The sequence below is a fragment of the Antrostomus carolinensis genome, unplaced genomic scaffold (assembly GCF_000700745.2).
Source record: "Antrostomus carolinensis isolate BGI_N321 unplaced genomic scaffold, ASM70074v2 scaffold6441, whole genome shotgun sequence".
In the NCBI taxonomy this organism is placed as follows: Eukaryota; Metazoa; Chordata; class Aves; order Caprimulgiformes; family Caprimulgidae; genus Antrostomus; species Antrostomus carolinensis.
Window position 1 is genome coordinate 98598 of NW_010296249.1, and position 16679 is coordinate 115276.

At 37.6% G+C, this 16679-nt stretch overlaps 1 protein-coding gene across 1 annotated transcript in view; it reads left to right on the plus strand.

The window, feature by feature from the left end:
* The window catches only part of LOC104532890 (nuclear factor 1 B-type-like), a gene marked incomplete at its 3' end in the record, with an annotated part of 32011 nt that extends 19162 nt beyond the window's left edge, over positions 1-12849 (plus strand). The window contains exons 5-6 of the mRNA XM_010178212.1: positions 11447-11578; positions 12665-12849. Coding sequence (XP_010176514.1) covers positions 11447-11578; positions 12665-12849 — 317 coding nt within the window. The remainder of the gene's footprint in view (positions 1-11446; positions 11579-12664) is intronic.
* Between the last annotated feature and the right edge of the window lie 3830 nt (positions 12850-16679).

A 16679-nucleotide genomic window follows, 5' to 3' on the forward strand; every position in this document is an offset into this window, starting at 1 on the left:
TACTGTTATAGTGTTACAACACTGTGTTTGTTGTAAATAAATAAAACAGGGGTTATCACCCACGCACGTTGGTCATGATAAAAGTGGAGAGATTCATGTGGATTTCTGTAGTAGTCAGGTGTCTGGAAATATTGAATGTCAATATACAATGAAGTGAATTTTAATTTTACAGTTTCTTCATCATGTTCACTCTCTTACACCTCACCCACCTCTACCAACAGTCAAGAGTCAAGATGCCAGCATACCATTAAAACTGAAACAGCTGGATCGCCTTCACCCGTTGATTGGCCAGCAGCTGTTGGACCCTCTACTTCTCAGGTCCCGACCCCCTTTGTTGGATACCCCTCTTCTGGACACTTGTCCCCTTTTGCTTTCTTCCCACCCACTGGACACTCCTTCCCCATTGGGGTTCTTCCTGATGGCTCTTTCCTTCTTGGGCCTTCTTCTCATGGACTGTCAAAGATGGACGTTCTCATTTCTGAAGTAAGGGAACTAAAAGAGGAAGTAGTAAATGTGGCCCAGGAGTTGAAAACGATAACAGATCACCTTGGGTTTTTGGTGGCCTGTGCTGGACAAAGTTCAGGATTTTTTCCAGGTCCTGGTGCTCCTTCTGAAGGTTAATGCTTTAGAAACTCATAGTCTCCATCTAACAGATGAATTCATCTTGCAAAGGTTTACCTTGATGAATATCTGTTAAATGCATTTTTATGTTTTTGACTCAGTTTGAGTTCTCAAAATCCTTGTATGTCAAAGCATGTTTTAAAAAAATTTATGTCATGTTAGTAACTTGTTACATATGCCTTTGTATTTTTTAATATTTCAAAATACTCTTTATTCAATGTATACACACACATTCACATACCTTCTGTGTGTGTACATATACATATACATATACATATACATATATATTAAACCATGCACACCTTATGGATCTATCTGAATTTTCTGTGTTTTTGAATATACATATACATATACATATACATATATATTAAACCATGCACACCTTATGGATCTATCTGAATTTTCTGTGTTTTTGACTAGTATAATGTGTGCACAGTAGTCAAACGCTGCCACTTGATAAATTTTCATAACTTCACATTTGTAAAGTGAGCAGTACTTTTCACCAAGACTAACTTTTCAAAGTGTATTTTGAGAGAAAATTCTTAGCCATGGCTTCTCTTAGCCTGTTGGCTGTTATGATGCCAAAACTGGCATAATGGTAACAAACAATAGCATTAACAAGGTAGACTTGCCTGGGAGGCCCCACATTGGCTTCCCCTCCTTCTTTCTGGTTGCAGAGCAAGATGTTGCTAGTGTTCAATGAATGGGGATTATGTATACTTGTTAAAAATCAGTAGTTCTGCCATGATAGTTAAAACAAATTTAAAATCAGTAGGCAACTGGTTTACTTTTGGTTTCCATAGTGGCAATTTTATAAGAAAAACTGCTGGTATGTAAAATAAGTAAAACGTCACTTTCATAAAGATGAAAAGTGCTTTCATATTCTTATAGCTTGAAAGGCATGAGATGTAGAAAAATAGGTGAAGGAGCTTTCAAATGCTTATTTAATTAAAAAGGCAGAGAAAGAAAAAAACTTCCTTGAACAGGACAGCAAAAACATTATCTTAAAATGAGTGAAGTTGTACATCAAGAAAATTTACATCCTCTATTATTGGGTGAGAATGATGTTAGGTTTACACTATCCACAAAAATAAAGCATCAGAGATTGTATCTGTTTTTTGTGTTTAGAATAGCTTTAGACCAGTTTACATCTTGTTCGCAAGTATCTTCAAGCATTCAGAATAGCAGATGAGGAAGTTTCTACTCTGGGCAAAGCAGAGACCTGGCTTTTCCTTCAGCCCATGTACACTCAGTTTCTGAATGAATGAAGCATAATAAAATGTTTAGAAATACAAACAGAAAGACAAATACAGTAGGAAGCATACAAAAAGGTTTGCTTTTTTGCGTTCCTGGAAATGGCTGTTATTTACTCAATAAAGTCACTGCAAAAAATCTCATTATAGGTTCTTTGTCTTTTATTTTGATTAATATATTGTGGCAAGGCCTGTTGCTTAACATTTTCCATGTGTAACTAGGGAGTTGGGTACCCTCAAGGCTGGCATATGCATCTCCCCTATACATTGGTGAAATATGTAAGTGCAAAAGGGTATTTTTCTTGTATGTGTAGCACTTACTCAGTGATGAACTTCATACTATGGCAACATCCTTTTACTTTGATTGTGACTGTAGATGTCCTTTGATTTAAATTAGTGGCAAAATGCATGTCTTAATGCAAGATTTGTCCCAGGAACTATTACGTGTAATTGTCCTATTCCAATGTTGCTGGATAAGCGATGTCATTAGTATTTTTGAAACTGATCAGCTCCTGTTAGAAATTGTAGGTTAAGCACTATTCTGTATGTTTTAACCTATGTGGTGCAGAATAGCCTCAGTTATCAAAAGAACAGGTATTCAGTATCTCATGTGTCATAAGTGTTTGCAAGGACATTTTTTTCCAGTTGTGAGAACATCCATGAGATTGAAAAAATTAATTTCTCCCACATGTAACTTTTTTTAGGTGCCTCTCATTTTTGCCTTCATTGATAGATTCTTTGTTTCTGTGCTGTATGCATAGATACATTTGAAAAAGTTCTTAATTTCTCTTTTTTACTGCTTTCATACAAACTGTATCAAACTTGATCAAAGTATATTTCAGAGTGAGTTAATGATTTTATCTTCATTCAAAATCATTCCCCAAATAGATTTACAATTAAGTTAATATAGCATACCTATTAAACCATCCTAAACTGTTACCAGTATACACTAGTAATAAAAAGGAGATTCCATAACCTAAATCGACAACTTCCCTTACATTCTTTTATCTCAAATGTCTCTTTAATGTTAGTGCATTAGAAATTGGGAATTCTTTTCTGACTTCTGCAGTTAAGGTTACAATACTAATTTCATTTTATAGCCAAGTTCCCTGGATTCTCAGCATTAATGAGATGTTATAACTGTCCATTTTTCCTTGCAGTCTGGATGACTTTCTGTAGGATAATTTAATAGATGACTAAAACGTACTCTAAAGTCTTTATAATTTGTTTGGCTTTTTAATTAGATTGTCTCACAATCTCCCATAATGCTCTTCTATCACAACTATCTACTGGAATCATGTCTCTTAACAGTGATTCAGAGATGATGAAATGGCCCAGTCCATTTCTGAAGTATAAAGTTAAATAAAAAACTACAGTGTAACTGCTTAAGGGTTATTTATGGCACTGCAGAGTACTTGCAACCTCATGTGGGTTTGTTAGTGACAGTGTAAATATTTGTTATAGTACATTCTTTGTGGCTGCATGCTTTTTATCTCTATTTCCAAAGTCAGCCTCACTACTTGCAGCGCTTGCTCCGTGTTTAACAGGTGGCCACCCCACTGAGCTCTGACTTACTCCTAAGTGCTTCCCATACGACATCTGATGGGCTCTGCTGGTGCAGAAGTGGTTGGATAAACTGAGTCTGAAGTTGTGGGAAGAAGTGAGGCAGGAGAGGCTGCAGAGGTGGCACTCTGCCCCCAGCTGCCATAGGTCACTGCGAGGCTGGTGGAGGCATTCTCATCTCCCCCCAGCAGCAACAGTCCAACTCCTCATGGTCTCTGTAGTAGCACCTGTGTCTGGGAGATCTCACTGCTGCACATTGTTTCTGGTATGAGGCATGTAGGGTCAATGAAGGCTGGCCAGCTTTATGCCAACAGATCAATGAATGGAAAAAAAAATAATTTCTCATCACAAGAAACAGTGCAGATATGATAACACAGTCAGTGCTGATTATGAACTTTTCCTGGGAGGTTTTCTGTTGCTTTTGGATGAGGAGTGGCAAGGCGGGTTTGGAGGATGAGAATGAAGAATTGCTGCCCACTGTTCTTGCAGGATAGCATGCCATCATTTCAAACTAATCTTAGTGGGAATAGAAGTAAATTTAAATGGGAATAATCTCTTCAGTATGACATTTAATTACTTACATGTCATATGACACTGTCAACCAGCTATTACAGGATTAGGTCCGTATGTCCTGTCCTACTGTTAAACTTCTGTGAAGTTACTTTGGGATGTGGATGTTTTTGATACGTACATATTCAATATTAATGCTCTAATCTCACCATATCTTTCCTCTTCTCCTGTTTTATAAACTGCCCTTTGTTAAAACTCAATTTAAAAAAAAAAATAAATTTGTTAATTTTAGAAAATGTGTATGGAGCTTGCCCAATTACCCTCCCTTAAATAACCATGCACTAAAATTATACTTTTCAAAAGCTAATGTATGTAATTTTAACAGGAACTGTACTCAGTTGTTTTGCTTTCTGTCCATAAAAAGTAGAATGATCAGTAATGCAATGAAGAATGAAAGCTGATTGTCCAACTTTATTCAGTTAGTCACACCAACAAGAAGCATCCTAGAGCTTGTTTGTATAGAGATTCATCTGGGTTTTCCACTCGCCCCTCCCCACCTCTTCCACTCCCAATATACTGGGAGATAGAAGGGCAGGTAGATAGAACCCTTCTGTCTTTTGTCCAAACTCCCTTCTGTTGAGGAAAAGAAAATGATCAAGGTTAATACATCCCACAGAATGTAACTGTTAGCAATGGAGTGTAGTATTCTGCAAGTTTGCGTGTGAGTAAGGATGAGAAGAATGACATGTTTACTCCATCTAAAGGGTTTCTGACTCTCGTTTCATTTGCCTGTAAGTTCTTGCATCACTTTCTTCTCTTATGTGTATTAAAAGTAACTGAATAATGAAAAATAAAATAGTGTAATAGCATTAGAAAAGATTAATAGTGAATGAACAAAGGAGTAATTCAGTTGCTATTGTAAGAAATTTACTCTTGTTTTGATATAATTTTTCTGAATTGCAACATTGTTGTAGTGTTTTGCTTGTCAGTTTGTGGTACTGAAAATGGCATTGGGAGAAATTCTAGTGTAGTTCCTCTTAAGTTTTTTACTGCAAATCACAAAAACTAATCGTTGAAATGGTTCCTCTGTTGTACTGTGCTCAGTTTTGGGCCCCTCACTACAGGAAAGACAAGGTGCTGGAGAAGGTACAAAGAAGAGCAGTTAAGCTGGTGAAGGCCCTGGAGCACAGGTCTTATGAGGAGCAGCTGAGGGAACTGGGGTTGTTTACCCTGCAGAAAAGGAGGCTGAGGGGAGACCTTATCGTTCTCTACAACCACCTGACAGAAGGTTGTAGAGAGGTAGGGGTCGGTCTCTTCTCCCAGGTAACAAGTGATACAGTGAGAGGAAATGGCCTCAAGTTGCACCACGGGAAGTTTAGATTTCATGTTAGGAAAGACTTCTTAACCGAAAGGGTTGTCAAACACTGGAACAGGCTGTTCAGGGAAGTGGTGGAGTCACCTTCCCTGGTGGTATTTAAAAGATGGTTAGATGAGATGCTTAGGGAACTGATTTAGAGGTGGAATTGGTAGTATTAGGTTTATGGTTGGACTTGATATCCTTAAAGGTATTTTCCAACCAATGTGATTCTATGATTCTGTGAAACAGAAAAACAGCACAACAGAGTGTTTAATTAGCCTTGAGCATGATTCCTGTCAGGAAAAGCAGTGTCACAGTCTGATAGGCTGAATTATGCAATATTGGTACTAAGTAGACTGATTTGAAGATGGGAAATTATAAAATCTTTGTGCACTGAAACATTCTACTCTAGTATAAAATTTTCACATGTAAAATGCTTTCCTACACTTGGTGTAGAAGCAAAAATAAAACTGAGATCAGGTTTTTAAATGTGAAGAGAGCAGCTCTCCAAACCTTACCACTGGCTGCTCCTCAAGTTCAGAATGCTCTCAGCTGCTAAGCAACTTGAGTATATATCTTCATGTAAGTCCTCACTATTTGTCTTAAAAGTGAGCACAAAGGCCTTACTGAGAATTGCTATACGTGTCTCAGAAAGTCACAGAACAAGACTGATTGTGATTTATTTGCTTGTGTGTTTTGTTTTCTTTTATTGATTTTCCATTCAGGAAAACGTTTACTATTGCAACTGAATTTTTCATGGAAATAAATAAATTTTTAGGAGGGCTTCTCTGGTCCAGTTTAAAACTTACAGTGAGGGGGAATGAGACGCCAACAAGCTAATAATGAGGGCACAGATTTGGATAATGGGAGAGCTAGATGCAAAGCCTCCTCTCTGCCTGATGCTGAACAGGAATTCTAGCAAGTCTTGCTCTATTCTAGGCATTGAGTATCTCAGACACATCTGTCTTTCTTTCCTATTTATTCACAAAAATACGTCACCATTTAATTTTTAGTGAAGAAGACAAATGAATTAAAATATTCTGATTTTCAGTATTCTTGGTTTCTATCCAGCCCCAGTGCCAAGTCTTTAGAACAAATGTAACAAAGCCTTTTTCTTAAAAATGAGAGATGGTTGTGCTTTGGAGTCACTTAGCTATCGATATTCAGTATTAGATGTCTTATTAAGACCTACAATTGAGAAATACAGAATGATTATAGCGTTAAAGGAAATCAGACTGGGTGCATCTGAAAAATGATGATGCTGGCTCTGCCTGTGCAATGTGGCTCTGCTCATTCTTCACATGCCCAGGTGTAAAACAAAAGTGATTCTCCTGACCACAGTGAGATTTTTCATGATTCATTAGCATCATACAGCTACTATTCAATGTGAATTTAAAATTTTACTTAAGTTTTCACACATGCTTCACACAAGCATACCTACCAGATGTGGTGGTGGCAGTGGAGAGAAAGGCTCAGCTGGATGTGATGTACACAGTGTATCCTGCTACCAGAAATTATCCCAGGTACTGCCTCTGGAGAAAGAGCAATTTGTTTAAAATTGTAGCATGAAATAATGCCTCTTAGAGCTTGCCAGTGGTTCTGTGGACTCCATAGCTTTCCTGCTTTCACTATGGTTATATATACAGTAAGTTGAATGTTGTTTTGTCTTGCTTTCTCTGGAGGTGATGCTACACTGAGTTGTAAATAAATCTTTACAAATTGTTGTCTGCAGGAACATACCTTGTAAAGAAAGATTTGTGAAACTAAGTAGTAGAAAATATAGTAGTAAGAGTTAAAGACTAAGCTGGGTTAAAAGATATTTAGTATTTATTTATGATTTTTTTCTTACTCTTCTCATGAACATGTCTTATGAGCAAGAAAGAGAAGCTGCCATATTATGGTGGTGAGCAAGAAAGCAGATCAGGTGTCCAGAAACAGGCAGGTGGATATTTGAACTTACCCTGGATCACTGCTTGATTCCAGCCAAGTTGTCCTAACAGGTGGCTTGCTGAGTTGTGTGCCAAGGTGACATTCATCCAGGGAGCTGCCTGGATGATAAGCTGCTTCAGACTGAGGAAGAGAGTCTTTGTTTTGATGAGGAAACTGCCAAAACTCATGTCTCATTAGTGCTTCCTAAGGTTCTTTGGAAGCGAACAACAGTTTGATTAAAGGCTGATGTAAACACGTTTCTGCACGCTTTCCCTGCAGCATTTTATCACATTAGAATTGATCAAAATTGTTGCCTTGGGCTGTCTTGAACAACTATACATCTGGAGCACCATTTGTGCAAGCTGCTGATGAGCAGGCTACATACGCTATGCTTCACAGCAGCTCTTCTGTGTTCCTATGTAGACAGATTTACCTTGTTGGGAGATAAGATGATCTAACTCTTTTTATTTGCCTAAACCCTTTTTTCTTTGATGTGATGCTTTAAAATGTGTAACATGCCACCTGTTTGGGTGCATACATATTATGTCTCCACAGTAATGTGCAAATATAGGCAACAGTGATTTGGAACAGCACTGATAATTAAAAACAAAACAGTGTCTGATTAATGTTGACCTTTTGATAATTTTGTCCAAGTCCTTTTGGCATCCTTCTGCGTCTCATCTGTGTTTAGCATTTTTTCCAAATGTCTGAAAATAAATCACACTATAAACTGTTTTATTTTCATTCTCAAAGTAATAAGGATTAGAATCTCATTCCTGAAACTTTAACACAGATCTAAGAGCAAGTGGCCTATATTTGTGACCTCTGTTTGTCATTCATTATGTAATTATCAGTATATAACTAAGCTCTGTGTAGCCTGCTAGACTATATCTCATAATGTGGAAAAAATAATAAATTGAGGAAAATTTTAAATTGAGGAAAATGTGTGTTTTCTGTTATGTAGAGGATACTAGCAAAATCAGGTGGTCTCATTGTCACTTTAACTCATTCTGCTTTATTTAAAGGCACTGTTTCTTCGAGCAAAATTAAAGACAGTGAAAAACTGCTTTGCTTTTTTTTTTCATTTTTTGTTTTTGTAACTGGTAACTGTACAAAGAAATGTAACTTGTGTGTTTTCCTATAGAAGCTCCATGCCTTCTCTCTTGGTCAAGGAGGAGAGGGCTGCAGCCTTTCTTCCTAACCTATACAAACAGTTATTGTTCTGTCTCCCCTGTCGGCTGCATCTGTTATTTGGCAGTGGCAGGAGCATGAATTCTCTGTTATGATGGCCAGGCACACATGGGGAGAGCCGCAGGGGCTGCGGGGGGAAGGGGCTCTCTGAATTACTTCTCAATGCAAAGTGCATTGTTTTAACAAAGAAGGTGCTGCCTGCACTTCAGCTGTTATTTTTTGTAGTTACCTCTGCTGTATGTAACAAGGCTTCTTCTGAAAGCACTTCATGGTGGTGTTCTGTGTGCACCACTCATTTTAGTGGGTAACGAGTATTTTTATCGCAGTGCTGAATTTTCTGCTTCTGACGACCCATCACATTAATCTTGATGAGAAAACGGTCTTCTGTATGAGAAGCTCATTGCATTTGTTTTGTCATTTGTGCTTTATGTTTTCTATGTTCTAACTACAGTTCTTACTTCTGTAAAGTAGGAGTGGGAACAAATTACACATTTTTAAAGCAAATGCTAGTGTTATTATAGTCACCGATTTCCTTTTTGGTAGATTCTTTTAAAATGAGGGATGCCACTGGGGGGTTAATGGATACTCTGATTACATCGCACTTCATATAGCATATTTCTTTTGGGCAATTAAAATATTTTGGTTTTGACAAACACAACTTTTACTTGTTTAATGAAGTAACAGTCACCAACCAAATTAAATCTCTGTTGCATTCCAGAAATCAGAGCTGCTGACGCATGTAGTCCTTCAGGAGCTAGGCAGCTTGTTCTTTCATGAATTCTTTTGTTGAATATGAGCTTTACATAAGGAAAAGATTTTCCACTTCCAGACCATGGCTCTTTATTTTTGCCTTAGGGAGACTTAAGTGCAGTGCTTCTACTTTGAAATCAAATTAATCTGTTCATACATGCTCTCTTTTGCGATAGCCTAAATCTCAAGATACAAGATCTTTGGTTACTGATAAGTTCTGTGACAACTAGTGATGACCACAGCATTGTAGTGGGGGGCTGTGTCTATACAGGCACATTTACCTTTTTCTCAAACTGTAACATTGCAGTGTTTCTGCAGAGACAGAGATTGTGTGTGCACAGAACCACAGTGCAAAGACAATATCTGGTTAATTTTGTTCTGGGCTTTTAAGAAATCCTACATCTGTTGTGGAGGTGTGAGAATTTTCTTGCTCTAATGGAACTAGGACCTTATATGAGGAAGCTACGGCTGTCACTTGAGACGAAAATAAAACACAATGAAATATTTAAAAGTTGTTCCAGAATTAATGTGCTGACTTATCATGGTTTGCCTATGCAAAACTCAATTTAAAAAAATTCAGTCTTGCAGTTTTAGATATTATTTCTTATCTTAGCAGAACATATTCAACAAAACTGTTAATGATTTGGCAACTTTGTATTTGCTACCTGCTGATAGATTCAAAAAACCAAAATATTCCTCTGTTTTCTTCCTCAATAACAATTTATTTACCAAAGACATCTAGAGGTGCCTCTGTCAGCACTCAGTGTTTTTGAAAATGACATAAAATTGCAACAGATCAGGATAATAGAAAGCATACATTAACTTTTGTCTTATCTGTTAGAACTGAATAAGTGTTGAATTGCTCTGTTGTAAAGCAATTCCTTGCTCTTGCTAAATGTTTCCCTGAATAGAATCCTTTCTCAGAGGCCTTCTTGAACAGGCAAACCTTGCAGGATATCTGGGAAATCAGCAGACTTAGTCATCAAGACCTAAGGGGAGCAAGGTAATTGCAGGGGGATGGTGGAGAGGCACTATCAGTCTACTCTGAGTTTTGTGCCCGTGCCTATGCAGGGCTTGACAGTGGGATGGGGTAGAGCTGACAAGCAGTCTCTCAGTTTGATGGGTCATGCTCCAAGTAGGGTTTTAAGGGTGAAAACCCACTCTTAATCTCCAGCCAGTTCAGAAAGCATGGGTCTGATTTGATGTCAGTAAGGCGCTCACATTTTGCAGGCCAGTCTTTGACTTCCAAGATGATTGTATGTCCCCCAGAATAGCACAATACAGTGTGCCAATATTAAAAGTGCCAAAATAACTTTAAGGGCTAACACGGTCCATGTAGGAAAGCCATCTGCAATATGGCCCTTGTTTTTTGTTGTACTTAAGAAATGACCTTTGCTTTAAAAATGAGTTAGTCCGATTGATTTGGAATGGAACCCACTTACGATATTGATGTGTGTCCTATGGAATGGAACCCACTTATGATATTGATGTGTGTTCTATAAAAATATTATAATTAACTTTGAAATAATTTGGTGCGAAGTTCAACAAATGTTTTTTAATTAGTTTAAAGTTTCAGAAATAATTCAGTATTTTTGCTTTAGGCAATATTAGTAACCCTGCATGGTAGAAATAATGTATTTTTCCTTACTAGTTTGTTATCTTCATGCAGTAAGTGCTAAAGAGATGTTTTTGTTGATAGGGAAACTTGAAGGAAAAGGTGGGAGGGACCTACTTAAGATGTGGAACATTTGAGACAGGGAAGTTAAAGTATCCTTTATTCTTCAGGGGGTTACATTGTTTCACTATGGTTTTGGGAAGAGTAAGGGACGGGTTTTAAAATAACAAAATAATAAGTACCATAAACAGTCATGTGTATGGCAGTTACCATACACACCTGAGTGTAGGTGTTCCATTAAAAAATGCAATAAAGATTATGTGGTTGTTAAAGGAGCAGATGATTTGGTGATGTTCTCGGGAGCTGAGAAATGTCTAAGGAGATTCTGAAGACATGCATTTCTTCGCTGGTTGGCTTGTCTGGTATGAAAGGAATGTAGTTTCTGTTCTGCAGCACAAAGACCAGTTAGAGGATTGTTATTTGTTCTCAAGTTTGAAAGCAATAGTTTAAAATTAGTTTATTGGTCCTAGGGGAGTTGGGTCACCAAACAATATTTATGCAAGAACAGTAAAAATAAGTATCTTAAGTCTACAAAATTATGTGTCCTGAGATGAGCTTCTAAGCTGATGTCACTCTTTCATTGTTTTTCTATTGCAGATATGTCTTCTCCTACAATGAAGAAACCTGAAAAGCCTTTGTTTAGTCCTACTTCTCCCCAGGATTCTTCACCAAGACTGAGCACTTTTCCCCAGCATCACCACCCAGGAATCCCAGGAGTTGCACACAGTGGTGAGGGTTATGGAGGAGGAAGAAATACCTCCCTATTCATTTGGTCTGCTTGGAGGTTGGGGTGTCCTTGCAGGAGTGCTCATTAAACTCAGTTCAGGTAGTCTGAGTGCTGCAAGTATAGAACTGTGAGCATTGTATAAAATACCTTCCTTATACAGACCTGATGTTGTACCCTCCCATTAGAAAAAATGAAAACACTGTTGTCTTTTCTCTGTTTTCATTGAACTCAATACCTCCTTTTAAAAGCATTGCCAACTGGGCGCCCTCTAGATATGTAGTAAGGGTGGAAATGGGTTGTTGTGCAGTGTGATAGGAGAACTCTCCACTTCCAACCGGACAACTGGGCAGCAGCAGGACATGCTGTACATTCCTTTCACTGTGAAAACATTGCTGATTGTTTAGACATTACATATAGTCTATAGACAGAGAAATGTGTGTTTGCAGGAGCTGGGAAGAAAGAGAATACAAAGGAATGTATAGGGTAGATACTTGTTTGTTTGTCAGAGATATTTTTATCAGCAGGATTGGTTTCCCAGGCCCTGAAGTTTTGTGTTCATTAGCATTTAAACAAAGGTGAGCTAATATTCATGGCATTATTGATGAGTAGTTATTATCCCATCCCCACATGAGGCAGGTAGAGTGCAATGCAGTGAGGAATCACTATTTGTTAGGGTTTGATGACTTTGCTCTCCTCTGTTGCAGTGCTGTGCATAAAACTGTAGGTTTTATTTATTGAGTAAAATATTTTTTTTTATTTAGGCTCCAGATGGGAAAACTATAAAATTGAAATGTCTTTTATGCTAGTGAATGATTACTGTTTAAAGAAAAAATGAAAAAATATAATGGCATCACCCACAAAAACAAAACAAAATACAGTATTCATGAATATGAAACAGTAGCACTTTCTATTGCCTGGGATGATGTGAGGGAAAGACATGTAAGTTTTTCTGTAAGGATGCTGTGAAGCAGGATTGCAGCGTACTCATTTATAACTGACTCTTTATTTTTCTTGCTATAACACAGAGGTGAAGAGTTTCAGAAGAAACAAGATGCAAAGTAATTTTAATTTTATTTTATCTTCTCCAGTCATCTCAACTAGAACTCCACCTCCACCCTCACCGTTGCCATTTCCAGCACAAGCTATTCTCCCTCCTGCCCCGTCTAGCTACTTCTCTCATCCAACGATCAGATATCCTCCCCACCTGAATCCTCAGGATACTCTGAAGAATTATGTACCTTCTTACGACCCGTCCAGCCCGCAGACTAGCCAGGTACTGTAAAGCAATGCAGACCCTCCAAAAGAAATTCTATGAGGAATATGTGATTTCCAGGATGTATCTCACTAATTCTGGTCTCAGAGAAAACTGGTAGCTGGCATATAAGTGATCCAGAAACTTTTCCTGTTCAGCATGGTTGAATAAAGGACACAGGTTAGCCATATCCACTCGTTGTTCCTCTATCAAGCATAAGAAAAACTCTTGTACTCAACAGCTCGGCAGCACTGGGAGGGCAGGTCCTAGAGTCCCATGCCCTGCTGCAGTCTGGACACCTTTGTGGCCACGCAGGGCTGCTGGAGACAAAGCTCCTGCTGCAGGATGGAGAAAGGAGTGTGCTGATGTGTACGTGTGCACGCATACACAGGCACCAACATACAGGTAGTATTTTCATTGTCAGTATTTATAGACTGACAATGAAAATAAACTCTGGCAAGGTAATGCTTGCTCTGTTTTGTAGGCACATGACATTTCTTTGCACAGATGCAAAGATGTTGCTGTAGTGAGCACAGCACAGACCCACAAAACGATTTTTCTTCTTTTTGTAGAGAACATGCAGTAACAGATGAGTTCCTGGCGGCTTCACCAATTCAGACTTGTGTCTGATATGGGAAATTAATATGGTTTTCATTAGTGAAATAATTTGTGAAGGACTGTGTGCAAAACTGCTTTCCATGATAGCATCAGCACGTAGTGTTAGTATGTGATGTGCAGTATAGGATAAGCTGCAGTCGAGACTTGGTCTGACAATACTTGGAATATTTCCAGTGTCAATGTAATGTAATCTTTGCTGCTCAGGCTGTTATTTATTTTTGATGTCTTGTCTGAAAGGCTCCTGAGGAGCCCTGTAGCTTGTGCTTCAGCATGTTTTTTGGAAGAGCCTTGGGAACATAAACTGAAGAGACAACAGTTGGGTTTTCCTTCTCCTAAGAGTTAGGTTCCTTTGGAAGGACAGTCTTATCAGGGATGAAGGGGTTGCTGTGACAGCATTTTGTTTTGTACTTTGTTTTGTTTTGTAATGACAGGCTTTTCAAACACAACAGCAACAGAAATTGAGATTGAATCAAATTTTCTGTGTTGAATAACAGATATGGCCTCTCTGGACTGTTCAGAAGGTCATTGTAGCTATTGTCCCTATGGGCTAATGCTCTGGTCCAGCTGCATGACTTTCTACATATTTAAAAAAAAAAGTGGGTCCGTAAAATCAAAATTTACTTTGAGGGGAGATAACTATGTGATTTTTGTTGGTTACAATATTAATGCAAATTAAACCAGAAAGTGAAAATAGAGTATGTTGGCTTTAGAATATAAATTGCTAGATGCGCATGGATTAAAAGTCTTTCAGTCCCGTATAGCATTTTTGCTGAGACTCAGCTGGGAATGTTGCATGCAGGACATGATTCAAATTTATGTAAAATTTCCATGAATAACAAAGTCTAATTAAGACATCCATTAAAAGTCCTTAACATTAATTCAGTGTGGAAAATCTTAGAATTCTGGGTTTGGGGTTTTTTTGTTTGTTTGTTTGTTTGTTTTTTGTTTTTTTAAGCTGATGTCTTAATTAGGCACTATTATGGAAAAAAATATGCAAATTAAAATCAGACCCTTAATGTTATGCACTTTTTAAATTATTCAGTGCTTGTTTTACTTACATTTTGATTTCTTATATATATTAAAAGAACAGATTAGGTGATAATCTCTCTGGATTGTTCAGTGTTCTGCTTTGGATCATCACTGAAAAAATACAACATCTAAATGAATATATGACTTTCTTTCAGACAGTTGACAAATAAGTTGACAAAGCTGGCTTGTTATTTTAATGTTGGGGAGCATATTTATTGAGCAGGAGAAGCACTTTAAACTCTTTGCACAGCAAGAACCTTACTCTCTGCCCAGCAAGAATCTTACTCTCTGCCCTTACCTGTGGTTGAAAGATTAATTGCTAGACCTTAAAAGATAAAATTTTACTCAGATCATTTTTTTTAGTAGTAGCAAACTGAAAACACTTCCTATTCTTGTGTTGTGGGACCACAAAGAATAACAGGCCAAACTGGCCTCAATTTACTACTTTCGTCACCTTTTGTAACCTTTGTATTAGGGTCGTGTTTCTATTTCATTTGATGTTTGATTTAATTCCTGAGAAGAGGGGATGAGGTTAAACAACACCAAGTATGGGATTCTAGGCATTTACATCAGCTGTTCTCTGCATTTTATTATCATTAATCACTATCATTAGTGGAATTACTTTTAAATGTAATTCTTTAAAGTTCACTTCCGAGATGTGCTGTACATTAGAGGAGTCGCATACCCAGTCAGAATATCTCTAAGTAGAACACTTAAAGGATGTCTGTGTAAAAAGTAAAACAGCGAGAGTAAATTTTTGGTTAGGAAGAGAAGAAGCAACCATCTGTGAAGTTTCAGTGACAAAAGGGAATTGTTCTGATACAATGGCATGCTTTGAGCCAAACCAGTTTTTCTTTTCTAAATAAAACATGAATCTTTATTCAAGCAAATTCAGTTATTATAAAATGCAAAACTGCATCTGTAGGAATACCACATCAAATTTAATTATACTTTCCCACCTCCAAATGTACTCATTTGGATTTCAAAAGGAGAACTATGATGATAGTTTTAATTTCAGCTTTAGAAATAGAAAGGATGGATATCCTGACAGCATTTACCTAAAGTGAACTGTTCCTCCCCAACATCTTTTGGTAATAGGCTAATTTAGATTGTTACAACAAGCAACTGAGATGCCTTGTACTCCCCACAGCAATTTTGAGATTAATTATATTAGGACTGCACTGATTAGAGTAAGACAGTCATGCTATTCAACGGAATGCATTAAGTAAAACTAGTTTAAAGATATAGAGCTCCCAATAGGTTTCCTTGGTGGGAAGCAGTGGACAATTTTCTCGACATAATGTTAAATACTCCAAATTATGTGTGATGAACAGTCAGAAAGTTAAAACAGACCCTTTAGCTGCAGTGAAAAATGATTCAACAATGGATAATCCTAAACAAAAGAGAACCATGGCTGTCAGTTTCATGCATATCTGCTTTTTATCCCTTGTTCAATCTGGAGAATAAATAAATGCACTGAACAGAAATTGATCTTATTAGATATAGAGCTAGACTTGCCTCCAACTAGTAGGCTGAAAAGTTCCCAAGGTTTTGAGAACTGCTGTACCTTCTACTAATTAAGTAATTCTTCTGAGCCCTTTTAATCATACTTATTTTGATGCTTTTCTTCTTAGTTAGGCATGCATGTTACTGGATGACATTTTGTGTGTGAGTATGTATCTGTATTATGATGGGGTGCTGGTCTTTCCACAGTGAAACTGATACTAGTGACTCACTGTAAGTTTCAGCAAAAAACTAAGTGATTGGTATGTGTCTAATCCAGCTATGGTGTTTATCCATCTACAGTGTACTGAGGTTTTCAAAGCTACCACAAATTTTGAATGTGTATTTCCTTTTTGGATGATTCCAGATGGGTGAACCTTTTAACCTTGGAAAATATTACCTCCTCTGTGTGTATGTACACATGTACATGCAGATGCACAAATCTGCAAACACTTGAAATGTGTTAATAATTGAGAGTGTATGAATCGATACACAGTATCAAAGTCAGATTTCTAATGAGCCTGAGCAAATCACTAAGCAAAACAACACTTGTGTGGCTAAAGTCAAAACCAAAAGCTCCAAACTTAATGCCTCATCGAATTAAATGGAATAATTTCCTCATTAAGGTGTGGTGAATCACAGAAGGGTCAGCAAATGTGATGAAGGAAACAGTGGTAAAGCAAACAGTTAAGGTGAATCCT